Source organism: Thamnophis sirtalis, unplaced genomic scaffold (assembly GCF_051295495.1).
Source record: "Thamnophis sirtalis isolate CommonGarterSnake01/CBP01778 unplaced genomic scaffold, rThaSir2_p1.2 scaffold_11, whole genome shotgun sequence".
Lineage (NCBI taxonomy): Eukaryota > Metazoa > Chordata > Lepidosauria > Squamata > Natricidae > Thamnophis > Thamnophis sirtalis.
Genome location: NW_028261391.1, coordinates 62,903,533 through 62,930,635, shown reverse-complemented (window position 1 = coordinate 62,930,635; position 27,103 = coordinate 62,903,533). Strand labels below are relative to the sequence as shown.

The window sequence follows — 27,103 nt, the reverse complement described above, 5'->3', positions numbered from 1 at the left end:
CCATAAAACTTCAATTTAGGGTGTAAATTCCTTAAATCTGTAGGACATACTTTCCTAAACCTGCTGACGACATAACTTAATTACAATAAAAAATAAACAGGGAAAGGTTAGAGTTAACATCAATCAAATTTAAGTTGCTTGCTGCTTGAAAAACGTCAAAATGTTTTCATCATCATATTGTTGTTGCTGCTGCTGTACAGTACATCAAAAACGATGCCATCATTAAATTCAGGGCTTAACATTTACAGCCGATTCCAGCTGAAAGTATAGCTTTTGGGATAGAAGCGGGGGGGGGGGGGGGGGAGAGACAGACTGGGTTGAAAATATTTATTCAAACAATTAGGCCACAATTAATCTATACAAAAATTCAACTGTCACATTTCAAAAGAATGAACTAGCTTACAGGAATATTTCAAAGTCAGATGAACAAAAAGAACAATTCTTGGCTATGGGTTTTTTTTTAAAAAAAAAAAACATTACAATATACCCAATGAAAACATTATGCCAACATTGAAACATCTTCATTTAATCCAAGGATTAATTTGTTTTGCTAGTAGTAAGTTTTTGATCAAGATTAAGTTGACCTGCAACAAAGAAAGAGATTTTAGACATGTATTTGCATTTCTGTAATATTCAAAATGAATTTTTAACTTTCTAAATAAAGCAGCAGATTTTATAAAATCTCAAAACGATTTAGCATTTCCTTGCATTTCAAAATATGTCAAAACAGAATGATTGTAAGAATTTTAGAAACGGTAATAGAAAAAGTAAGCCAGGAGCTATTATCATTTGTATTATTGAATGTGTTTATTGTACTGGATCACTATAAAATTTCTATCACATCTGGCTGAAGAAAGGAATAAACATGTAGAAAAATAAATTAAACTTTCAGAAATTCATTTATAGAGAGAAATAAGTCCAAATAGATGCCTGTCTAAATGCATTGCAATTATGTTACAATTATTTTGCAAATAAACAGATGCAGAATGCTCTGCCTTGTCTCAGCTCATTACCGATTCAAACAATTTGCCCTTCTGGGATCAATTGTTTACTAATAAATAATTGTTTGCAGTCACAAAATGATATTAAGTGCTATTCTTATTAGTTTTGCTTCTACATCCTGTAATAAGATTCAAAACTAACCAACTCCCAAGAGTCCAACCTTAACCTTGCTGTTTTTAACAGCCCAGGAAATGATGAACCATCTGTTTCAGAAAATAATGGACAGCTAAGAGGAAATATTGTTTAATTGCAGATTAACCTCCTCGAAAAGCAGAATGAAGCATCCCTATAATTAGCAAGCACACGCCAAGTATCGAAACAGCTGAATGTAAAGTCATATGCTTGTCTTTACTCCACTAAGAGAGTTTCCCATGTTAAATTCTCGCAATGCAAATAATTTACAGGAAGACGCCCATTAGAAAAAGGGATAATATGATAAGTGAAAACAATTGCCCTAAGCTGATTTGCACTTTATGCCAAGCGTAACAGATCGTACACAAAAATAAACTTAAAAAATAAAATATAAAATGTAGAATTGTTATGATTGACATATAAAATACAGTTAAGTCTAAATCCTATTGCTACAGTGCTGTTTTGGAATGCTGTAGCTGTCTCTATCGTTTCTGACAGTATTTTTAAAGAAATACATTCAAGCACAGCAATAAATTTTCATACAAAAAAAAAATCTCATTTTATTATTCCATGTTACCTTTAACTAAAATATCAAAACTTTCTATTGGGGTTTCTCTCTACACAAATTGAATACTGAATATGTTAACTAAGAATGTAATGAACATTTGCTGGCACTGCGGGCTATCTTCAACTGGCTCCATTGAATGTGGCTTGAAATGTAATGCTACTTATATACATACTTGAAGCAGATCATACAGCTCAGTGGAAAAAATGTACATAGTACTGAATTCCAGCATGCAGTTTTATATTAATCCAAGGAAATGCCATCACTTTAATCATTTATTGTAAACTGCATTCAGAAATGGGGTTTGCGATTATTTTTATTGTAGGGGAAGGCAAACAGATTGCATTTTATAAGTCAAATAAATAAATAATCTTTGAAACCTAAACATTCTTCATAATTCTAGTTCTTTTGCTTGAATGAATTTGGGCTGTCAAATTCATGGCCCGCGGGCCAAGTGTGTCACCTACTGGCCACGCCCAGTTTAGCAAAAGGGAGGGGAATTCCCGCTACGTCACGTGACGATGCCGTAACCATGTGAATTGGATACCCCTGCTCTAACTGGACTGACTTTGGAAAATAGCATTTCGTGAATTCTGTCTCAAAATGCAGTAATCAGGTTAAATTTCATATTGTGAGATACTTTTAATCCAATTACAAGTTTCAATGATACAAAGATACAATGTGATTCACAAAGTCTCTTTAACAGACAAAAGTTAGGAAGATGGCTCAAAGCTTTCCCAATCACAAGAGCTCAAAATGCAGTCTAACTTTAAATTGAGAAATGTACATATCTATCTCTCTTTTCTAATATAATATGTGACTGTTCAGGTTTTATATGAACAGATTTATCTTTCCTATAGACATTTAGACAATTGTTGTACATCTGCACTTTCATTGCCTTTCCTTTCAAAAGATTCATATGCCAATGGCAGTCAGATACTTGTGAGCTAATGACAGCAATCAATATCCTATTTTCAAACCTTACAAACATGCAATGCATTTTCTCATTTTAATATACACTAGAAACAATATAACTGAATGGCACTAATGACGAAAAAAGTCACAATATATTTAGTTTGAGAGTACATATATGAAATCTGTGCACCTTCCCATTTTGTCTGGGTTACCAGTGGTGTCATAATTTTGGATATCAAAGGATTTAAATGTGTGTGTGTAATTTACACAACTGCTATATCTAATTCAGGCCCAACGTATTAAAGTTGAGAGCTGATACACATGCAAAAATGACAGTCAATAGTTTGACCGCTTGAAAATCCTACGTAATAATTTTGCTCACGGTAGTGATCTTTATTTATTCAGCTTCATCTGAAAGCATTATGCCAGAAATAGCATGACTTTGTACAATAGTTCATTCAGAAAGAATGAAATGTTGACCTCCTTCTCTAAAACAAACAGACAATTTTATCCCTCAGTCATCTAATCGCCCACAGATATTTAGAGTTTGGAGAGAAGAGAAAATTAATTCCAGTTTTCCAATGAAAATGCACTTTCCACAGTAGTCAATGCTGTTCATGAATTAAGGAAAATTAATCAACCCTGGAATAACCACTAAGAACATTTCAAGTATCGGTGGAGCGTTCTTACTTGGGTTTTGTCTCTGCATCAGTCACTTGGCGAATGTAGATACCATCTTCAGGATGTTCAATGTCATCCATTTCATACATATATGAGGATGCTATTGCAAGAGTAGTCCCATCAATACTGAAAGCTAGTGAAGCTATACTGGTAGGGTACCGGTGAAATTGGCAGAGTCTTTTTTTGTTGAACGGATCCCAAATATTGACAAAGCCATCAGAGCCACCTACAAACGGGTGTGTAAGAAGGGAGCCATTAGGAACTAATTATACATTCTTTTGTAACCCTATTTTTTTTTATAGCAATAGCAGTAGACTTATATACCGCTTCATAGGGCTTTCAGCCCTCTCTAAGCGGTTTACAGAGAGTCAGCATATTGCCCCCAACAACAATCTGGGTCCTCATTTTACCCACCTCGGAAGGATGGAAGGCTGAGTCAACCCTGAGCCGGTGAGATTTGAACCGCTGAACTGCTGATCTAGCAGTAGCCTGCAGTGCTGCATTTAACCACTGCGCCACCTTGGCTCTTGACTATTAAAAACTTGTAGGGTTAGTACAAAAAGTTTTATTATTATTATTATTTTTATAAGAAGAGAACAAAAATCCAGAAAAGAAGCAAGCCCAATAATCTGAAATCAGTGCAAATCAATCATAAATTTCAAATGGCATTACACTCTGCACATTTCTCCCCTCAATTTAATATGCTGCAAATGTTCAGGAACTGCAGTTATGGCCAATTAAAACAAGTTTGGGGGCTAAATACTGGTCCAAGAGTTCACAATACCCCATTTTCAATTTTAAAAAAAAAGATCATAAAATGGTTCAGGGCTTGTTGGAGAAATCCAAGATCCAAGCTACCCCTCAGACATAGAAACTCGTCACATAACTCTGGACAAGTCAAGTTGCTGAACAGAGCAGTTGTTGTGGAAGAAAAATAAATAGAAACCCGTGTATGCTGCTTAGCTACCAAATAAATAATAAAATGGATGAAGTATTGCATATGAAACCAGGATCACTACCCATACAAATTAGTTCTGAATATCTACTACAAGTCATACAGTAAGAAAACAATTACCTGTAGCAAATGTGTTATGGACATTATGAAAAGAGATGGCATTGACAGGGTAAATCTGCTCGATGTTATTCTCCTTCAATCTGTGGCATTTGAAAGCATATTTTTTCTTCTGCACCTCCAAACTTGGGTCCAAATATTCAACTGCAACCCGACCTTCTATGGAGCTCAACACATAACCCTATCAAATGGACAAAGGTCCTTTAGTTATTACAAACAGTTGCGTAAGGTTTTCTTTTGTGTAAATACTTCTATCACACTCTACATTTGTGCCCTTCCAAATGAATCATGTACTGTGGAATAAAAGATTCCAAAGATAATTGGAAATAATTTCCTACTTCATGTCATACTGAGACAAATTAATTCAGAAATCTTGGAAACAGAAATACACCCAACACCTTTTCAAAAATGAATTGCCATCAAAAATACTTCATTGGGAACATGTTTGCCCACAAGTAACACATGAAATTAATTCCTTCACTGCATTAAAAAAGAAATCTACTTCTAGGACTCCTTACTATTTTTTAATCGAGAGCACAATTTGTTTCCTTTTTTCTTCTACCACAAGAATAGAAAATAATTCTTGCACTGAATCCCATAAAAAAGTAATAGAACAGTAACTGAAATAAAGACTCTCGTTTCAAAATTAATTTTCTTCAGTGTTGACAGGTCCAGGAAAAAAACCAATCTAGAAAGGGCTCCTTAGCAAGTAGTTTTATATATTTTCTGAAAGCCTAACTTTTAGAAAAATAAAACCATATTAAGCATGGTACTGTTGTAATATTTCCTGTACATTAATTGAACTGAATTTCCATACACTAGAATTGATTCATCAAATTTGATTGACTAGCTTCAAAACGACATGCCTAGACACAAACAAAAATAGCAAAATTCCAAAGTTTTAATAAGCCAGGAGACAGCTAAAGTAACAACGGCATGTTTCATTCCACCAACTTAAATCTGCTATACAAGTTAAATACCTGTTTGTTGGGAAATGCCCTGATGCAACGGGTCTGATATTTAAGACTTGATTCTCTTCTCTGCTGAACATAGCCCATGTTCCGTAAGTCCCACACCAGAACTCTTCGACCAGCTGTTCCCACTATCAATCTGTCACCAGATACAGACAATGTATATACCTTGGAAAAAGATGTAGAATATTGCATTAGTATATGGGCTGCTAAAGTTTGGTAGACCAAGAATCGAGACCTTGTATTTCAAAGATATTACATATCTGCTTTCCAAATAGCCCAAAGAGGAAAATACCAGTCCTCTATTTACAACCACAAGGGAGCCCAAATTTATGTTGCTAAGTGAGACATTTGTTAAGTGAGCATTGCCCCATTTTATGACCTTTCTTGCCACAGTTGTTAAGTGAATCGTTGCATTTGTTAGGTTAATAATATGATTGTTAAGGGAATCTGGCTTCCCCATTGACTTTGCTGATCAGAAAGTCACAAAAGGTGCTTACATGACCCCAGGGCACTGCAATCCTCAAAGATGAACTAGTCCAAATTTTTATCACACAACCATGGGGATGCTGCAACGGTCATGTGAAAAATGGTTTTAAGACAGTTTTTTCAGTGCCGTTGTACCTTTGAATGGTCACTAAACTGTTGTACAGAACTGCTGTAAATCAAGGACAACCTGTAATCATAAATCTCATTCTAGAAAAAATATAAATGTTAAGATAAAAGATAAATTTTGGCCAAGGATATTCTAAGGAATTTAAATTTATCCTACCACAGAAGTTCAAGTTAATTTTATCTATTTAAATGAAATATCTAATCCTAATCTCATACAATAACATACATATAGTAGTCCCCAAAGGCAACAAATTAAGACTTGTTCCAATTAATAGTGGAGCCAAAAAATAAACTAGATTGCTAAACAAGCGTTGGTAATGATATTCCATTACTGCAAAGATAGCCACATATAAAAACTTTCATACAATCTCAAATTCCTCCACACCTTTAATATCTTGATATTCATGACAGGATACCCAAAAGTGAAAGTTGATCTTTCTCAGTGGTTCATGTGGAAGTGAAACAAGAGTGAGAGAACCAACCAAAGAATCCTAGATGGGCCCAAAATAGGCAAAGGTCTCATAAGGACTTAACTAAGGGGTTGAGGGAAAATGTTACAGTTCGTACTGTATCTAAAGAATACTTTTATGCTATTATACCTTGGCTAACTAATTACCGTATATTACTGGTTTACAGAAACTAATTTCTTTAAGAATAGAAAAAAGAAAATTTAGACCTCAGGAATGGAAATTTAATGTGCAAATCCAGTAGCTTAAACGACGGTTTTCTTTTATATCTGGAATTTTAGAGTTAATCAATGCACCTTAAGATGGAATTAGAGCAGCAGGGCAGGAATCTGGAATGGTGGGAATATTTACAGGTTAGAAACAGGTTTAAAAGCGATAAGGTACGGTTTGGGATCTACCCAAACCCTCAGGGGCTAGATAAGATTTTGTTTGGCGGAGACAAGAAAATGTTATCGAAGATTTATCAATTTTTGACCTGCCAAGATGCTAAAGAAGAGATGGATAAAAGCCTTCTAACAGCATGGGAGAGAAACTTTGGCTATGAGATTGAAATGGGCAAATGGTGAGAGCCAAGGTGGTGCAGTGGTTAAATGCAGCACTGCAGGCTACTGCTAGATCAGCAGTTCAGCGGTTCAAATCTCACCGGCTCAGGGTTGACTCAGCCTTCCATCCTTCCGAGGTGGGTAAAATGAGGACCCAGATTGTTGGGGGCAATATGCTGACTCTCTGTAAACCGCTTAGAGAGGGCTGAAAGCCCTATGAAGCGGTATATAAGTCCACTGCTATTGCTATTGCTATTGCTATGGAGTAAGACTATTAAACTTACAATATCTACAGCATTCAAAGAAAACATATACAAGATGGTTTATAGATGGCACTTCCCCCCAACGAGGTTAGCCAAAATGTTTCCTGGGTTATCTCCACTGTGTTGGAAATGTGGAAGAAAGGATGGCACATTCTACCATATTTGGTGGTCCTGTACTAAGGCCACGAAATACTGGAGAAAGATTCAAAAATGGCTAAAAGAGGTTACCGGGGCAAGCATGGAATGGAAACCCGAGAATCTTCTACTAAGCATTAAACCAGAAAACATGAGCAATTCAATATGGCATTTGAGCCTACATATAATTGTGGCCGCAAGAATAACTTATGCACAATTTTGGAAATCCACTACCATACCGTCGGAAGATGCTATAATTAAAAAGATCTATGTGCAGAAATGGACAGAATGACGGGTTGGCTGAGGGACAAAGGAGAAACGGAACATTATCTTAGCTGGAACTTATGGTATATGTGGGCGACAAGGAGAATAGCAGGGACTTAAAACGGGGAAAGTTAAATAGCAGTTGTTAACAATGGGAACTAAAAGTGAACATGGGTATTGTAATAGATCCCTGAATTTTGTAATGAGAAGATGTGGCTTAGAGACCTAACAATGAGGAAAGAAAAAAAAGTTGGGCTGTGAATGACTGTCACCGCGCGGGGGGGGGGGGGGTATGTTTAAAATTGTATTTGTATTTGTATGTTTTACTCTTTAAAAAATGTATAACTAATAAAGATTACTTTAAAAAAAATCAATGCACCTTAAGAGATCCAATTTGGTCTACTTATTTAAGATGTTGGACTAGAAGCAAGGAAATTGTGAAAGCCAGTGTGTCTGTCTGTCTCTCCCTCCATCCCTCTCTTTCTCGGACTTAGGAAGAAGACAATGGCAAGCAACTTCTCAAAGTGCTTTGATTTTTTTCCCCATTTACCAGGGATCAACTCTGACTTTCAAGACAAAACAAGCACGCACAAAAATAAGCACTCTAGCCAAGGGTAAATCTCCAGTTTTCTCCCATCATTTTCTCCTGAATAAGAAAAGGAAATTTCAATATATAATCTCAAAACAATGGCCTAATCTGGGAGGTAATTTATTTGCTCAAAAACATTTTAGTTGCATGCAAACCTAACTGTTCCAAGTGAACATTCTTGAGAATATTGAATATTCTATTTTTCCTCCTGATGATACTTGTTTGGAACATCCAGATATTTTGTTCTACAAATGTTTTATTCACAGAAAAGCAGGTTTTGCACACTCATTTTTTTAAAGTCACTATGCAATTATGTTTATTGATATGTATGGTAATCAGTAGAATTAATCCATGTTGAAATGATGTACAGTACTCTAAATAATTTAAGAACAAACCTTTTCAGGCTGAGAAAATGTTCCTGCATTGCAAGGTGTTCTTGGATCCCATAACTTGACTGTTTGATCCCAACTTCCTGTTACCATTACATTCACTTCTGGACAATATTCAACACATCTTATAGGAGCGTCGTGACTGCCAACAAGATTTTCTGTTTGGGGGAAAAAAATAATGTATTTAGCTTTACTAGATTCAGGGATAGTGAAATGTAATAAAAGGATTAAGGCAATATTCACACACAAGTATCAAGGTTTGACAGGCCATTCATTAATCTATGTAGATGCTGGGACATCCTTTAAAGAATGCTTGATCCTCTAATCTTTGTAACAGATATACGCTCCTGAAGTGTTAAATGTAGACTAATAGGTATCAACTCACTATTTCAAAGGAGCTTAGCAGGGAAGTTGGTGCCCATGCAGAGACTTTCAAATGAATAAAAGAGATTTATGCACCTAACTGCTGGACACAACTGAAAATTCTAGTCATGAACGGCTTATCAGGAAGATTTAATAATTGGTGAATATAACATGACAGCATTAGTGCATGCCTTTACCGCTATTTAAGATACAAAACAATTTCAACAAACCATTGTCAATAAGCTCTTCTTCCTACATTACTATTCATTTTATCAACACAGTAGTATTAAACTGTTTAGAAGCTTTTACAGTGATGTTTAATACAATTTTTAGTTTAAAATCTTTTATTGCTTTAAATAGCTTTTTCCTTCAAAGTTGCGGCTGAGCTTTCCGACATCTTCAATTTCTACAAACATCCTATGGAAAGTTTTTATTAATTTATGTCGTAGCATCTCATTTCATTCAGCTAGTCTACTTCCAAATATCTAAGTGCCTGATCATAGATCTCAATAACACAGGTTAAAAACAAATTTAGGATTTTAGGATTTTATTTAGGATTTTATTGGGGATTTATATGCCGCCCTTTTCCCTGAGGGGACTCAGGGCGGCTTACAACAATGAAGGGAAGGGAGTGCAAGACAAGACTTAAAAAAAAGAATCGTGATTAAAAGAAAATTAACCATAAAAACACAACATTCACTCAACATTCGGGCGGGGTGAGAGTAATCCTATCCCCAGGCCTGACGGGATAGCCAGATCTTGAGGGCTGTGCGGAAGGCCTGGACTGTGGTGAGGGTACGGATCTCCACGGGGAGGTTGTTCCACAATTTAAATAAAGTTTTTAAAATAATGATGGCCATTGGAAGATACTCTTAACAAGCTACATATTTTGCAATTATACACTATACTCATGTATCAGAAACTTAGTAAACTGCTTTCTTCAGATTACACCATTAGCCTCCAATTTTTTTAAAAAAAATGAGAAAATCTCTCGTGAAATTTTTTCACAGAAAAAGTCAACCAAATATAAAGTTCACTTTAAAAAAATATTTGAAAGTTTCTCTTTGTTTTAACTGAAAGAAGTTTCAGGAACAATTTAGCATAATTCAGAATAAGAAACTGTCAAATACTGGGGTACAGATGGACATGGTATTTCAGTAATTTATAGATGAATGAATGTCTTTTTTCCACAATCTCAGCAAATAGAATATTGCAAGAAGGAAGCCTATGACATTAAATTGCCATGAACACAACCTAGAAAAAAGAGAATAAATGAAACAATCACTGTCTACAGTATAAGAGATAATATTGGTTGTCACCTCCCCGTGTTTTGTTAGACAAATTAATAAGAGTGTTTAAATTAAAAAAAATACACTGCAGCTGATTTTAAAAAGAAAAAATAAAACATTTTCTATCAGAAACATCTATAGCAATAATGTACAAAATTTGATCAGAATTTTCTATTTTGTTGAATTATATTGAAGTCCCATATGTTGACTCAGAAATAAGTTCCAAGGAATGTATGAAAGTTTATTCTCAGATAATAAGTAATGGTTTGGTGCCCACATGGTTCAGCTATTCAAGCATATTCTGTTTTCTGACTGCAGGCTTTATGACACTATCAGGTGAGTTTACCTTGATCAGTGTTCAAGTCATGCATTTTCAGCTGCCGATCTAATCCTCCACTCCAGGCATGTGTTGGGTCCTTCAAAACAAACAAAAGTGTTCACATGTTGTATAATTGAAGAATAAACACGGTAAAAGCCACTTTTTCCTCCAATGATATATATAAATCTGTAAAGCATATAAATGTTGCATACATGTGAAATTAGCAGGTTGCTGTTTTATTATTGTGATTGGGTTCCCGTGTTATTTTATGGTAATGCCATCAGGACACATGAGCAGAAAACATCAGGAAATTTATGCGGGGCCCTCACAGTATATGAGGAAGGAATAGTAGCTCAACTTACTAGAGATGAGTTTATTTTTAATCAGCGGCCCAAGCACATAGAAAAATAAAGATTAAAATGTAAGCTCTCATTCAACACTTTATCAACGATATTAATTGTATTAAAGTCTACCCATCTTTGTGTCAAGAGGCATCATTTCAGGATAAAGTGCTCTACAGATCTCATGGCTTTGATTCTGTTGAAATTTTGAACTGTTCTGCCTTTTTCTTCCCCTCACTGATAAAGCACGATGCCCGATTAAAGGTTTTGGAAAACTTAAAACAATTATCCACTATTTATGTAATTTGGGCTACTTCTACTGAAGTATCATCAGTAATCTACATTTCAGATGTTTTCCTCCCATGGCTAACTTTGCTTTGTATATATCAAGATTATCATATTCTAAAAATAATTTAGCTTAACCAAAGAGGCAACAATTATATGAGAGAGAACAAATTATTAGTTATGAAAGTAACATGAAAAGTGATTTCTGACTTAGATGTCCATTCAAAATTTGGCCAGGCCAATTTTGACTAGTTACCTGTCATTAATTCAATTTTATTTTGATTTATTGTATTGTATCTTGACTTATTTCAAAATCTTCAATTCAACAAGCCAATTATCTGGGAGTCACTTCAAGATGCAAAGTAAAAGAGAAGATTAGAAATAAGGCTATTCCATCAGCCCTATTAAAATGAGCTCTCTTAAATCATCCTTCAACAGTCACCTAGCAACAACCATTCCAACATGCAACACAATTAAAGAACAAGGGGAAAAATATTCCAGCACCTCTGAAAAACAATCTGCATTGTGTTCTTGCTCAACTATCAGTTAGCTAACAGTAATGTTACCAGGCTGAAAAAGAAAAGGTCAGGAACAGATCTAGATTTCAGTTTTTAGCCCTTTTAAATTGTGGCACTCACTCTTCCTGCTGCCTAGACTTTAAGAATGAAACAAGAAAAAAAATTGAACATTGTGGCAACTAATATGAAGAACTTTGTTTTTCTCCTCCAACTTTTCATCCTTGTTCTTCATGTCTTTTAGATAGTTGCCATCTTCGAGTTTACAAGATCACTTTTGTTATTTATAATCAGCCTGGGACTTGTCTTTTTTCAAGTCCTCAAATTACAAAAAAAAAAGTTTGCTTCTACTATTGTAAAATATCTAAATTCATTTGAATATGGCACTATACATATTTGTTTTTGTTTTGCCTTTATTTGTATGCCGCCCTTTTCCCTGGGGGGACTCAGGGCGGCTCACAATTCAAAAGAGGGAGGGGGAGAAGACAAACAATAGACAATACAGCATGTTAAAAAGAAAACACAACAATCGCACAATTCGAGTGGGGCTACAATCTTAACCCCAGGCCAGCCGGGACAGCCAGATCTTTAAAGCGGCGCAGAAGGACTGGAGGGTGGTGAGGGTCCAAATCTCCACGGGGAGTTCGTTCCAAAGGGACGGAGCAGCCACCGAGAAGGCTCTCCTCCGGGTAGTTGCCAGTTTGCACTGGCTAGAAGATGGGATTCGGAGGAGGCCTAATCGATGCGATCGAATCGGTCTAGTGGAGGTAACTGGCAGTAGGCGGTCTCTCAAGTACCCAGGCCCACTACCATGAAGGGCTTTATAGGTGATAAGTAGCACCTTGAAGCGCACCCGGAGATCAACAGGTAGCCAGTGCAGCTCGCGGAGGATAGGTGTTACGTGGGTGAACCGAGGTGCACCCACAATCGCTCGCGCGGCAGCATTCTGGACTAGCTGGAGTCGCCGAATGCTCTTCAAGGGCAGCCCCATGTAGAGCACATTGCAATATTCCAGCCTAGAGGTCACAAGGGCACCAGTGACTGTTGTGAGGGCCTCCCGGTTCAGGTAGGGACGCAACTGGTGTACCAGGCGAGCCTGGGCAAATGCCCCCCTGGTCACAGCTGACAAATGATGTTCGAAGGTCAGCTGTGGGTCCAGGAGAACTCCCAAGTTGCGAACCCTGTCTGAGGGTAAAAACATCATAATTATACCAATACATAACAAACTTGGTTCATATTTTCACCAATTAATTGAAGGTCTGGATAAAGAGTAGCCCATGTAGAAATACAAAGATTTTTGACAATAATATAAACTATTTCCAGAAAGGAAGAGCTAACAAGTCCACATATGTGCAAAACACTAACACATTTCAGAATTCTGTCCAGCACAAAGTTCTGGTCACATATTAGATTAACTAAGTATTTCCTTCATATTTTCTTGGAATTTTCAAATTTCAAAACATGAAAAAACTTACATAAAAAGCACAGTCAAGTACTGCTCCGGTGTGTTGATACTTGAGTCTCATTGTATTAGCAGGAACATCATACAATCGAACAGTTGTATCCCAAGAAGAAACTAGCAGAAACTGAGAGGTGTTTGGGTTGAATTTCACTGATGAGATTCCATCTTCTGGAGGTTGGTTCAGCTTAAATTCATTTGATCCAGTCATCTGATAAGATTGTGCAAAATTAGATGCGTATTTTTAAATTATTGCTTAAACTTTCTAGATAAACATGTTTGGAAGTTCAATTACTATTGATTTAGTCATTTCATTATAAAATTCTTAACTGTATAATACTGCAACATGCGCCTGCACAATATGAATTTAATTGAAGAACTTTGCAGTATTACCATTATATTTCTTGTTCATTTTTATGAGTGTAATTTCACATTACGCATATTTGTGGCAGTGGAGTCATTGGTGTTCCAGGAGGTGGGTGGTTTGCTTGCACATGATTCACCATACAACTAGGTAACACTATCAGTGACACTAATATGGATGCCAGTGGCACTGACGATGCTATCTGAGTACTTGAGAGACCGCCTCCTGCCAATTACCTCCCTTCGACCTATTAGATCGCACAGATGAGGCCTCCTCCGAGTTCCATCCGCCAGTCAGTGCCGACTGGCGACTACACGGAGGAGAGCCTTCTCAGTAGCAGCTCCGACCCTTTGGAACGATCTCCCCGTGGAGATGCGCACCCTCACCACCGTCCAGACCTTCCGCACAGCCCTTAAGATCTGGCTATCCCGTCAGGCCTGGGGATAAAAATTCTAATCCGCCCCACCCGAATGTTGAATGAAAGTTGCGTTTTATTGTTTTAATTTTTTACTCACGTATTGTCTTATGTTTTGTCTTGCACTCCCCCTCCCGTGAATTGTAAGCCGCCCTGAGTCCCCTCAGGGAAAAGGGCGGCCTATAAATAATAAATAAAATCTAAAAAAATCTAAAATCTAAATCTATCTAATTGAATAATGAAATATCTGCAAGAAAGCACCAAGGACTCCATACAGTTCAACGCTGAGCTACATATATTATCTTTCATTGGTATATGTGTGGCATTTATATGTTGTAAAACCATGTTGTGATTTAAACTAAAAAAAGAAAAAAGTATTCTAGCCATAAAGAAGTTTCATTGCTTTTTTTAATCTTACATTACTCAAAACTATATCAATTTTTTAAAAGATAAATATGTTATCATTGAAATTACGTCTACCTAAAAATATTATATAAAAATAGTCCAGTATTATCCTACACTAGGGGTCTCAAACCCAATTGCATTGCATTGAGTTGCTGACTCAGTTTGCTAAAAAAAATTGTAAACCGCTTAGAGAGGGCTGAAAGCCCTATGAAGCGGTATATAAGTCTAATTAATAAATAAATAATAAATAAATAAAGTCATATCGTGATGTGTCAGGATGCGTTTTGCCTTTGCGGAGCTTGGATGGACATAGCCTGCGCGGGCCATATTTGGCTCGCGGGCTGCCATTTTGATTGGTCTGTCCTACTCATAAAATATTTTTATGAGGCATCCTCTCTTGTAATAATAGTATCTGAAAAGTAATTTTGCATCTTATAGCAAACCTGTAAAACAGTCTTTAATGCTGCCAGAGAAGGAAATACAGTTGACCTGGATTACTGTTCAAACCACCACTTTTCTGATCAAACTCAACACTCAAATTACTTTAGAAATCTTGTCCAACTTTCTCTTTAAGTGGGCAATATTGTACATGGTTACCTGACATCAGCACAAATGAATTCACTGCAATCTTTTTGCATCACGCTTTATTTTTAAAAAAATAACTCAAGGCTGCAAACATATCCAACACACCTTTTGCCTTCTTTTGTCCCCAAAACAACCCTGTGAGTTGTGCTGTGTGTGTGTGTGTGACTGGCCCAAGGTCACCCAGCTGACTTTCAATAACTAAGGCTGAACTAGAACTCACAGTCTCCCACTTTCTAATCTAGTCAACCACTAGAGCGAAGTGATTCCACTAGTCATACCACCAATTCTCTTAAAATAAAAAGAATTAAAGGTTGGGGGGGGGCAGAAAACCACAGTAACAAAGTACAAATAAACAGAATTGGGCTTTATTTAAAAACAAAAAATGCACATGCACAGCAAGAAGTCTTCTGTTTGACACTTTCAGTATTACTACTACTAAATCTGGCCTATAAAAAACTAGATGATTCTACTAAATGACAGCAAAGTCTTAACGCCTGGCTGTCATCTGCTAATTGTCCAGATGTTTACAACCAGCTCTTCACAACCCTTCACATCTTCAGCTTCAAATTCAGAGCCTTTTCTCCTAAAAGTCATTCTGGATCAACTTTTTCCTAATATGAAGATTCTGGAAGTGGTGGCCCAAAAATTTCTAAAGGGATTTATATGACAAAAATCTGTCATAGCTTGAACACTTTTATTACAGTGACCTCAATTTAAAATTGATAGTCCTTGACTTACAATTGAGCCCAAAATTTATGAGACATTTGTTAAGTAAGTTTTTAAGTGAGTGCCCCATTTTATGACTTTTATTGCCACAGCTGTTAAGTGAATCATTGCAGTTCTTAAGTTAGTAACATGGTTGTTGAAACTGGCTTGAAACTTAAAACTGGCTTTCCCCATTGACTTTGCTTGTCAGAAAGTTGCAAAAGCTGATGTCATGACTCCAAGGCACTGCAACCGTCATTAACATGAATCAGTTGCCAAATATCTGAATGTAAATCGCGTAGCCAGGGGAATGCTGCAACGTTAAGTGTGAAAAATGGTCATATGTCACTTTTTTCAGTGCCACTGTAACTTTGAATGGTCACTAAATGGATTGTTGGAAGTTGAGGACTACCTGTATAGCTTTCTCGTTTAGTGCCCGTGATCCACTGTAGGATGCTGATGATCTCCTGGGTGGCCTACCCTGTTTGGCCAGGCAGGAGCCGTTGGAGCTGCCACCAGACTCCGACAGCGAGGGGTCCTATGAGTCGGCCCTGGAGGATGTGGAGGACCCTGGACAGGGTTCTGACTCTGAGCAGGGCGCAGAGACTGGTTGGGTACCAGGTGGCGCCTGAGCCTTGGATCAGTGGGGAGGAGACAAGAGAGAGCGATCCAGAAAGCAACTGTGAGTTGTTCCAGGATGCATGCAGTCGAAGGGCTACAAGAACTACTACGTAATTACAGGAGGTAATTACGCTCAGCTGATGGTCATTAGGCTCCTCTCCCAGAATATAAAAGAGACTGCTTGTGCTACGCCCTTCTTGCAGAAGTCAACGTTTGGGACTAAAGAGAAACGAACTTGGCAGGCTGGATTGCTGGCAGGGTTTGTTTGCATTGCTGCCAAGGTTTGTCGGACTTGCTGCCAAAGTCCTTATCTATTTGTTTATTTGGCTTTCAGCCCCCGAGAATCTGGACTTGTTATTAAAGGACATTCTCATTTAAGCGTGTCTCGACTTTCGTTACGGGACGGAGGAGGGGGTCAGAACACTACCCCATAGGAGAAATTCCCCATAGTTGGATACTATCCATGCTTACTTAAGAGGCCAAAGACTGCCCCCGACTTAGGCAGCCTTGAATGCAGGAAAAGACAAGAGAGGGAGGGAGGGAGAGCGAGAGTGAGAGAGAGGGAGGGAGGGAGGGAGGGAGGGAGGGAGGGAGGGAGAGAGAGAGAGAGAGAGAGAGAGAGAGAGAAAGAAAGAGAAAGAAAGAAAGAAATCATGATGAAGGAAGGAAGGAAATCATGATGAAGGAAGGAAGGAAGGAAGGAAGGAAGGAAGGAAGGAAGGAAGGAAGGAAGGAAGGAAGGAAGGAAGGAAGGAAGGAAATCATGATGAAGGAAGGAAGGAAATAAATCATGATGAAGGAAGGAAATCGTGATGAAGGAAGGAAGGAAATCATGACGATGGAAGGAAGGAAATCATGATGAAGGAAGGAAGGAAGGAATCATGAGGGAAGGAAAGGGAAAAGGAAAGGAAACGGGGACCCTCCAGTAACGTGGGGATGGATTAAAAGGCCTACTTCGTTTTTCACGGAGCGCTCTCTCGATTTGAAGGCGCTAACGGGGAGACCTCCCCCCTCGCCCGTCCCCCACCACGAGGCCCACCCCTCTCCCCGCTCACCTTGTCCTCCAGCGTTAATCCGAGCGACGCCTCCCGCGCCAACCGCTCTTCCGTTCCGCACCAGACGTAGAGTAACGCACGCACGCGCGCGCGCAAATCTTTTTCCTTTCCCAGCGGCCTCAGCGCCCTCAAACCGGGATTGGCTGGTTTGAATTACTCAGCGGCACGCACGCGCAGACCAGCACGCTCCGTGGAAGCTAAGACTACAACGACCGGCATGCAGTGCGCTCAAAGCTTGTCACTGGCCGCCTTTGCTTCGAGCCGGGGAAATGGGCGTATCAGTTGCCTCCTTTCTAAGAAACTGGGTTTCAACCGGCGCCGTCAGCATCGGGACGAAAGCCACGGAGGGAGAACTTTTAAGAAACCACTGGTTTAAATTTGCGGGTGTTTCCCGCCTTGGACTTAAATTTTAGAACGGCGTTCAAGCCTAAAGATGAAGTTGTTGGCTAGCGCAGTGTTTCTCAACCTTGGCCACTTGAAGATGTCCGGACTTCAACTCCCAGAATTCCCCAGCCAGCGAATGCTGGCTGGGGAATTCTGGGAGTTGAAGTCCGGACATCTTCAAGTTGCCAAGGTTGAGAAACACTGGGCTAGTGCCTCTTGAGTGCAAACATCCGAAGGAATGCTGGCTGGGGAATTCTGGGAGTTGAAGTCCGGACATCTTCAAGTGGCCAAGGTTGAGAAACACTGCGCTAGCGCCTCTTGAGTTGCAAACATCCGAAGGATCGCTAGGCGGCAATAAAGAGCGGTTTTGTCCCTCTGTTGGCTGCGATTTTTTTTCTTTTCAATCCGAAATCCGTGTCAAACCAATGTGCACTCATCGACCTACCGAATTGGCCGGCGCATAGAAGGGGAGCATGATTGCAAACCTCCCTCGTTTGGAGAAACACATTTCCTCGGAAACGGAAGGGAAGCACCCTTACAAAACGTATTCTTCTTTAACCAAGATTAAAAAGGCACGTTTTTCAGAAAGTTCCCATTGGGAAGCGAAGATTTCATATAAAGCCGTATGTTTGACCTAACCATCACACGCCCTCCAACTTGTGATCAGAGGTTCTCTTGGTTTTAGTTAGAATTCGGTTCCCAAAGAACGGGTAGATGGCCTTTGCCATCCGGTCGTTTAAAATTTCATGGGCAAATAGAACCAATACTATTCCTTCGATTGTCTTCCTGCAGAACACACATTCAAGCCACCTTTCGCCTTGAGAAGCCCAGCATTTCTAGCAAAGCCTACAGTATATCCCTTCCAGCGCAGAAGAAAAATAACAAAAATGACACAGACTTTTCCGGGAAGAATTCGTGTTTCCTATGACATCTTGTCAAAGCAAATTCCACTCTTTTTTTATTGTGTTCAGGATATAAAATAAACATCTCATTGGCCCTTAATACACTTGTCAATTATCCTTGTCAATTTGCCTTCCGAGGAAGACCATTTTTAATACCTCTTTTCTGCTGTTCAATGTATAGATTCTCAATAAATCATACCGGTATATAGGTATATAGGTGTGTGTGTGTGTGTGTGTGTGTGTGTGTGTGTGTGTGTGTGTGTGTGTGTGTGTGTGTGTGTGTTATTTTTTTTATAACAAAGGCAACAGTAAAAATATTGGGTTTCTGTCGTGATGGACTCTTGTGACGAGCCGAAGGACAGATGATGGAAGCAGTTAGCTTCCTCCCATAATTGGGGCTTACCAGGGGTTGTAAAAATCTTAGATAGATAGATAGATAGATAGATAGATAGATAGATAGATAGATAGATAGATAGATAGATAGATAGATAGATAGATAGATAGATATAGATATAGATATAGATATAGATATAGATATAGATATAGAATTTTCACATTTTTCTTCACGTGAAACAACTATTAACAAAAATAATTTTATTATCTTTGATCATAAAAATGTAGCTTTTGAAAACTCCTCTCGTGTTTTGAGGCTTTTGCGTAAACCTGTGGTTCTCTAATTAAAGAGAATTAACGCTACCAATTAAAATAAGTTTCATATCCTATGTCGGGAAAGGCGCTTCTTCAAATTGTTTTTCTCGTCCTAATTGATTTAATTTTTAAAAACTTGGCAAAAGTTTTCCACATGGAAAGAAGGCAGCTCAGTGAGCCTTAATGATTGTGGACAAATTAGGAGACCACATATTTACAGATAGATTCATTATAAAGGTGCTTTAATGAGGGGGAAAAATCCACCATTTACAAAAAAAAAAAAAAGTTATATTGTCCTTCCTCCCCAAAGTCTGGCTTTGTCGCTGATTCAAAGCCAGCGATCATGTCTTTTCCTCCTTCCTTTAGCGTTTGGCCATTTCCGTAAAAGCTTTAGGTCCAAAGTATTTCTTAATTCTTTATCACTGTCGTCTTACCCAGCACAATCAGCTCCCAGGTTTTTAAAGTGCGAGGGATTAATCCGCGATGTGATGTTGCAACAAGAGATGAGCATCTTGTCTTAGCTGATATTAATATTTGTTTTAATTTAGACAGGTTCGGTCCTGAAGATTGTGGCTATAGCCTTTTGTGTGTGTGTGTCTGTCTGTCTGTCTGTCTGTCTGTCTGTCTCTCTCTCTCTCTCTCTCTCTCTCTCTCTCTCTCTCTCTCTCTCTCTCTCTCTCTCTCTGTGTGTGTGTGTGTGTGTGTGTACGTACACAGAGAGAGATATCCTGCTTCTATTCAATAATTAGTGGCGATTCATGGGATAAAAGGAATATGTGTACTATGAGTAATGGGGAATGGCAATTTAAAATGTGACAAAAATGCAGTCAATTTAAATAAAAACTCTACTGTGTGGCTTCTGTTTAGATTATGATAAGGGAGGGACATAAGGGAGTAAACACACAAACTATTCCTTTATTTAAAAGACGGAAATGAAAGCAGAGGAGGGTCTACGTTAAGACCCCAGAACTAACCACACATATTGGAAGCACGTTATATTCACAAAATCAATAGGACATCCTTTTTCTGGAGTTGTGGGATCCTAAACGAATTCATTCCGAAGCATTAGGCTTTTATATATCTAATTATTGTCAAAGCAAACTTTTTAGCAATGTTTCACGTATATCTATTGAAGATAGTCTGAAGCTGAAAAATACCTTTCCCCGGGCTCTAAATGAATATGGTTTTTTTGCTTTTGTTATGTTTTGTTTCGCTGCTAGTACTGGAAAACCTGAAAATTAATCTACTATCTAGTATTTACCAGTTGTTGGAGGGGGGGGGGGATACATGGATTTAATATGAAGCATCTCGCTAGCATGTTTCATTTATCTGAGCAAAGAGACATTGGGTTCCTACTTTTGAAATATTAATTTCCCCCCAAAATGCACATCCTGTTGAGGATGTGGAAGCTCTAATCCCCCCCCCCCATCTCCTTAAAAAAAAAACATCGTGAATCTAAATTACTGAAATATTGGCTGCATTTTCGAATAGCTTTCCCTCTTAAGATCCGAAACTACTAACCCAGGAAAACAGGTGGCTGCGCTAACCACGGAACGACTCCCGAGATTTAAATAACACTTGACGAAGCATTTACTTTTTGTTTTGTTTAAACGATTAGCGTTACTCCTTTCGGGCAGATCCGAGGCTGCAGGTGTTTCTCAACGCTTGGGTGAACGCTTCAGATCAATCACGGCTGGGCTATAATGTCACTTTCTGGTTTTAAAAGGCCTGGTGAAAGTACTTTTTACCTGAGATCGTGGCATTGAACAGAATGCGCCTCAAATTCTGAAGAAAGCCCATTTCCGGAAGCACTTGTCAATTCGGATCATTTAATGGAGAAGGTACGCCTATCCACACACACACACACACACACACACCCTTTTTTTTTCCAAATAAAGAAAAGAAGGGACCGCTTCAATCCAGGAACGGCTGAAAATTGCGCGTCTGCTGTTTATCAATGGAACTTTCCTGAACATTTCAATGGGGCGATAGCCGTTGAAAATGAGCAAGAGTTTTCATCTGGGGTTAGAGAAAGGGGCAGAGAAATAGACGTAGATGCTATCTTGACTATCAATTGATTGGCTGAAAATAGCACGTTTAAGTCATCCGCATGTGATTAAAGCCATTCAAATCAACTGTCACCTTTAACTGTTCATCCTATTGATTTCAAAAGGTAGTTCTTCCAACTGAATGGTTTATATTAGTCCAACATCTACACTGCCCCTATATATATATATATATATATATATATATATATATATATATATATATATATATATATATATATATATATATATATATATATATATATATATATATATATTGTTGTATTAGTGCTGATAAATAGATTATATATATATTTAAATAGAGTCACAACCCCTGGTAAGCCCCAATTATGGGAGGAAGCTAACTGCTTCCATCATCTGTCAATCGGCTCGTCACAAGAGTCCATCACGACAGAAACCCAATATTTTTACTGTTGCCTTTGTTATATTTGTGTTTTTTTATTGTGCTTTTATTTATTAATCAGCACAAATAAAACACACACACACACACTATATATATATAGTGTCACAACCCCCGGTAAGTCCCAATTATGGGAGGAAGCTAACAGCTTCCATTTATTTATCAGCACAAATATATATATATATTCCAGAAAATGATCACGTCAGAATTCTGTAAATTAAGAATTCTCTAAATTAAGTTACTCTGTGTTGCTTAAATGATAAATTCTCTAAATTCTCTCGTGGGTTCTAAATTCTCTAAATCCAGGAATTAACCTAAGTGAAATGGAAAGGGGGGGAAGGGGAGAAAACCTCATAAATAAAGAAAAACCCGTTTCAAATAAATTCTGTTTGGATGAAATAGATTTAAAAATCAAGAAGGGCGGATGAACTGAGCAGGCGGCCAAAATTGTTAGAAGCAAGAACTCCTAAACTTAACTCGATCCACCAGGGAGCTTGAATCCCGAAATATAAACAGATTTATTTTTTTTTAGAAGAACCCTCCATCTTTTGTAACCCAGCCAAAAATGCCTAATTGTGAAACATCAAACCTTAACCATCGAGCGAGCATACAGTATTTATCAATCACGTTGCTGAAATGATTTTTTTTTTAAAAAAAGGATTCTAACAATTGGGTCACGGAGATGTCTGCTCGGAAGTAAGACTCCTTAGATGCATACAGTCCACTTTGTAAGAGTAAGGTAAGGTATGTGTCTGATCTAAACTCAGAAATATTCACTTCCAAGCAGACAAGCTCACCGATCCAAACAATTACGGTGAATACGGTTACCTAAGAAATCTGAAAGAGGCAAATTTCCTCTCCTTGTCCCTCCCCATTCTCACCTGGGTCTATGGAAGCCGTGTTGTAGGCCCTGTGAATTGCGAAATAACTTAATAATTCACATTTGTTTTGATCAATGCTCCGCCTACTATTGATTTCCAAGTAACGCTGCCGGACTTTTTAGAACACTGAGGATTACTCGAAATTCCCTGATTGCCCTCCCTTACCTTCTTCTCCTCCCCCCCCAAAAAAGAAGCCCTTCAGAGGAAACTTTTTCCCCCAGCGCTTCCAACCCAAAGCTGCTACATCCGCGGCAAACCCCTTAAGTTCCAAGCGCTTTGCCAGAGAAAGCCAAGCAGGCTACGCCAGAAGCAATCTAACCCAAATTAGCCAAGGACGCTTTTAAAATTCTTTTTTTTTATTTTCTTTAAAAATATGTACAGGTCGGAAGCATGCGCCCCTCCGACAACTCCTCCTTTTTGCTTGCTTTCCCGCAAAGTATCCTTAATGCCCGGGGGTGAAGCGGGAGGGTGGGACGAGCCTGGGGAACGGGGCAGAGGGTTTCCAGAGCCCTGACTTTGCCTATCGACGCACGAAGACGACCCCCGTTTGGTTTGAAAGAGGAGCACCCCCCTGCCCAACCCCCAGAAGCAACAAGCTGGTTTAGGTACGTCTGGATCAGGAACAAGACCAAACAAGAGAAGGCGGAAGTCATATAATTCTTTCTCTCCAGCCTAGAAAACAAGCGAAAGAAACCACCCCAAAGAGGATTCCCATAAATATTTTAAATATATATATATATATAATATAATATAATATAATATAATAGCAATGAATACACATGGTGTATTTCTTAACAATGCCAAAAGCACAATTCTTCTTTCCGATCAACAACAGACGGATGGGTGAAGAACAGGGCGTAAAGGGTCGAGACCCGGCTGGCCTCCAAGATCGTTTGAGTCCCGTTCTCAGTAATCGAGCTTATTGTAGAGGTTGTAAAGAGGTAAGGCGGACAGGTTGCTGCCGGGGTAGTATAAGGGCGCCGGGAAGGCGATGGACCTGGGCACGGGCACCCTGAGGACGGAATTGTCTCTGAAAACCAGTGGCATCCCCACCAGAGTCTGGGCCGAGGCGTGGGCCATGTTGGCCGCCTCCAGTTCGGCCGAGAGCTGCCGCTTCCATTTGTTCCGCCGGTTCTGGAACCAGGTTTTCACCTGAGTCTCTGTCAGTTGCAAGCTGGAGGCCAGGCAGGCCCGCTCGGAGCTGCTCAGGTAGCGCTTCATGTCGAAGGTGGACTCCAGCTGGTAAACTTGGCTCCGCGAGAAGACCGTGCGCGTCTTCTTCTTGGCCGAGCCGGATTGCCTCTCCGTCCCGTCCCTTTGACGGTCCGCCGAGCAGGCGGGCGAATTCGGAGCGAAGGGCTTCTCTTTCTCTTCCTTAAAATCCGGCTGGGACGGAGAGAGGAAAGGAGGCGTCCGGTCGGAACCGAGAGCCGCGCCGGTCCCTTTGGAATTGCCTGGAGGGAAGAGGAAGAGAAGCAGAAGTGGGCATGGATGTTGTGATTTGTCCCGGGCGGAGGAGAGGGGAAATCCATCATAGCCCACCCCAAATAATACACACTGTGGGGGGGAAGGGGGGGTTAAACCGCTGGTGTTACCCAATATTGTTGTGTTGTGCTGTGCTGTGCTGTGCTGTGCTGTGCTCTATCTATCTATCTATCTATCTATCTATCTATCTATCTATCTATCTATCTATCTATCTATCTATCTATCTATCTAACACACATATACGCACATACACACATACACACATACACAGACACAGAGACACACAGACACACAGACACACAGACACACAGACATCTCTACCGATGTCTATCTACGATATATGTCTACCTACCTATCTACCTATCCACCTTAGAGAAGGGGGGGATGAGCGCATTGGTCTCCCCACTTCTCCATCTCTTTACGGTTGTGTGTATCTATCTATCTATCTATCTATCTATCTATCTATCTATCTATCTATCTATCTATCTATCTATCTATCTATCTATCTATCTATCTAACACACATACACACATACATACAGACAGACAGACAGACAGACAGACATCTCTACGGATGTCTACCTACCTACCTATCTACCTATCCACCTTAGAGAAGGGGGGGATGAGCGCATTGGTCTCCCCACTTCTCCATCTCTTTACGGTTGTGTGTATCTATCTATCTATCTATCTATCTATCTATCTATCTATCTATCTATCTATCTATCTATCTATCTATCTATCTATCTATCTATCTAACACACATACACACATACATACAGACAGACAGACAGACAGACAGACATCTCTACGGATGTCTACCTACCTACCTATCTACCTATCCACCTTAGAGAAGGGGGGGATGAGCGCATTGGTCTCCCCACTTCTCCATCTCTTTACGGTTGTGTGTATCTATCTATCTTTCTTTCTATCTATCTATCTATCTATCTATCTATCTATCTATCTATCTATCTATCTATCTATCTATCTATCTATCTATCTAACACACATACACACATACATACAGACAGACAGACAGACAGACAGACATCTCTACGGATGTCTACCTACCTACCTATCTACCTATCCACCTTAGAGAAGGGGGGGATGAGCGCATTGGTCTCCCCACTTCTCCATCTCTTTACGGTTGTGTGTATCTATCTATCTTTCTTTCTATCTATCTATCTATCTATCTATCTATCTATCTATTTATCTATCTATCTATCTATCTATCTATCTATTTATCTATCTATCTATCTATCTATCTATTTATCTATCTATCTATCTATCTATCTATCTAACACACATACACACATACAGACATACAGACAGACAGACAGACAGACAGACATCTCTACCTACCTACCTATCTACCTATCCACCTTAGAGAAGGGGGGGATGAGCGCATTGGTCTCCCCACTTCTCCATCTCTTTATGGCTGTGTACAGCCGCTATTTGTAGCTCTTCCGGGAAGCTGATCTGATCAACTGCACCTCTAGACTCCCGGGGCCGAGGGTTCTCAGCTTGCCGCATCCTGTTTAGATTCGTTTCTACTTTCTAGATCGCGCAAGCCAGGCGTGCTTTCTCGGCAGGAAGTCCCACCGCTGATGCTGGGGTTTGCTGTCCGCTAAGGTTCTGCCTTAACACTGGGCTGTGGTCAGTTCTCACCAGCCCTCCGTGCTGCAGAGCTCGGAGAAGCGAAGAAAAGGAATCGAGTGGAATTTATTCCACTCTCTCCTTTTCCCAATGAATTATGAGGGCCGGTTGTGTTGCATTTATTTTTTTTACAAAGTACATCCTTTAAATACATACATACATACATACATACATACATACATACATACATACACACATACACACATACACACATACACACATACACACATACACATATATACATATATACATATATGTGTTTTATTTGTGCTTCCTCCCATAATTAGCTTCCTCCCATAATTGGGGCTTACCAGGGGTTGTGACACTAAATATATATACATATATACATATACATATATATTTAAAATACCATTAACCATTAAAACCATTAAAAAACCCATTTTTTAAAAAAAAAATCGCTCGGCCTAAATCGTTCTTTTAAAGAGGGAGGAGACACCCAGAGACAATTATTGGAGGAGAGAGCGGGGGAGGGAGAGGGAGAGAGAGAGAGAGACAGACAGACAGACTACCTAAAACTGTATTTCCCCCATCCCCACCCCCGGATCTCTTCATTTTAACCCACCGCCTTCTCTGAAGAGTAAAAGAAGAGTAAAAAACAGATTTGTAGAGAAATCTGCACCCAAAGTTTTTTTTTTAAAAAAAAACAAGCTGAGTTTTCGTTCTTCCACTCTCAGCCTTTATAAATAAGACGCACCCAGAGATCATTCTTCCTAATTAGGAAGCGAAGGGTGCTTCTCTGCGTGTCGTCCCCCCCCCGCCTCCCCCCGCGCGCTCTCCCCACCATCCCGGCCCAATACTTACTGAGACACGTGAAGCCGAGAGCCTGATGCTTGTGGCACGGTTCTTCCGGGGCCTGCGAGTCGGAGCAGAAGCAAGTGGGGTGTTTCCAGCTCTCGTCGGGTTCTTCTTCTTCGGAAGAGACCGACAGGCTCCTCTTCCTGCTCGGCCAGGCGGAGGAGGAGGAGGAGGAGGAGGAAGGCTGCTTGGAGCTGGGCTCTCTGCCTCCTCCCGACGTGCCGCTGCCTAAGATCGACTGGATGGTGAAGCTGGAGACCGGAGCTGCCGCGGGACAACCTTTGCCTGCATCTTCTTTGTTGCTCATCCTGGGCTCATAAGAAACGAGAGGAGGACACCGCTCGCGTTAGAGGCGCGCTGCGGAGCAGGAGACAAGCTTGGGGTTAGGGAGCTGCCGGAGGGGCTGATCTGCCCTAGCCTGGCTTTGGGGAGACCGGTTTGGGGGGCTTTTTGGGGCGTGCCTCGGCAGGTTTCCCTCGAGCTTGCCGAGTCTGAATGCATGCTCCTTTCTCTCCCGGATCTCTATTGATCTACGGGCTGCGAGGT

At 39.6% G+C, this 27,103-nt stretch overlaps 2 protein-coding genes across 3 annotated transcripts; both read right to left on the bottom strand.

Moving 5' to 3' along the window:
• Positions 1–468: 468 nt before the first annotated feature.
• Positions 469–17,429, bottom strand: BUB3 (BUB3 mitotic checkpoint protein). Of its 2 annotated transcripts, XM_087725939.1 has the most exons (8): positions 17,324–17,429; positions 13,190–13,384; positions 10,601–10,670; positions 8,609–8,760; positions 5,348–5,506; positions 4,371–4,548; positions 3,305–3,521; positions 469–584 (listed from the first exon to the last, which is right to left on the bottom strand). In XM_087725939.1, the coding sequence occupies exons 2-8, from the start codon at positions 13,382–13,384 to the stop codon at positions 575–577; spliced, it is 981 nt and encodes a 326-aa protein (XP_087582065.1). In that variant the 5' UTR covers positions 17,324–17,429; the 3' UTR covers positions 469–574. The 2 variants fall into 2 exon arrangements, with proteins under 2 accessions (XP_087582065.1, XP_087582066.1); XM_087725940.1 differs by lacking the exon at positions 469–584 and having other exon boundaries at positions 3,301–3,521.
• A 6,081-nt stretch (positions 17,430–23,510) lies between these two features.
• Positions 23,511–26,864, bottom strand: HMX2 (H6 family homeobox 2). The gene is made up of 2 exons (XM_087725087.1): positions 26,564–26,864; positions 23,511–24,058 (listed from the first exon to the last, which is right to left on the bottom strand). The coding sequence occupies exons 1-2, from the start codon at positions 26,862–26,864 to the stop codon at positions 23,511–23,513; spliced, it is 849 nt and encodes a 282-aa protein (XP_087581213.1).
• Positions 26,865–27,103: the final 239 nt, after the last annotated feature.

Bases quoted from the DNA above. Each gene is read 5' to 3' on its own strand.
- BUB3 (XM_087725939.1), bottom strand. From the start codon at position 13,384: ATGACTGGATCAAATGAATTTAAGCTGAACCAACCTCCAGAAGATGGA. The intron at 8,761-10,600 runs GTAAACTCACCT...TCCCCCAAACAG, and splicing joins TGACTTGAACACTGATCAAG to AAAATCTTGTTGGCAGTCAC. The intron at 3,522-4,370 runs GTAATTGTTTTC...ACCCGTTTGTAG, and splicing joins CCATAACACATTTGCTACAG to GTGGCTCTGATGGCTTTGTC.
- HMX2 (XM_087725087.1), bottom strand. From the start codon at position 26,864: ATGAGCAACAAAGAAGATGCAGGCAAAGGTTGTCCCGCGGCAGCTCCG. The intron at 24,059-26,563 runs GTAAGTATTGGG...TCTTCCCTCCAG, and splicing joins TCTCGGCTTCACGTGTCTCA to GCAATTCCAAAGGGACCGGC.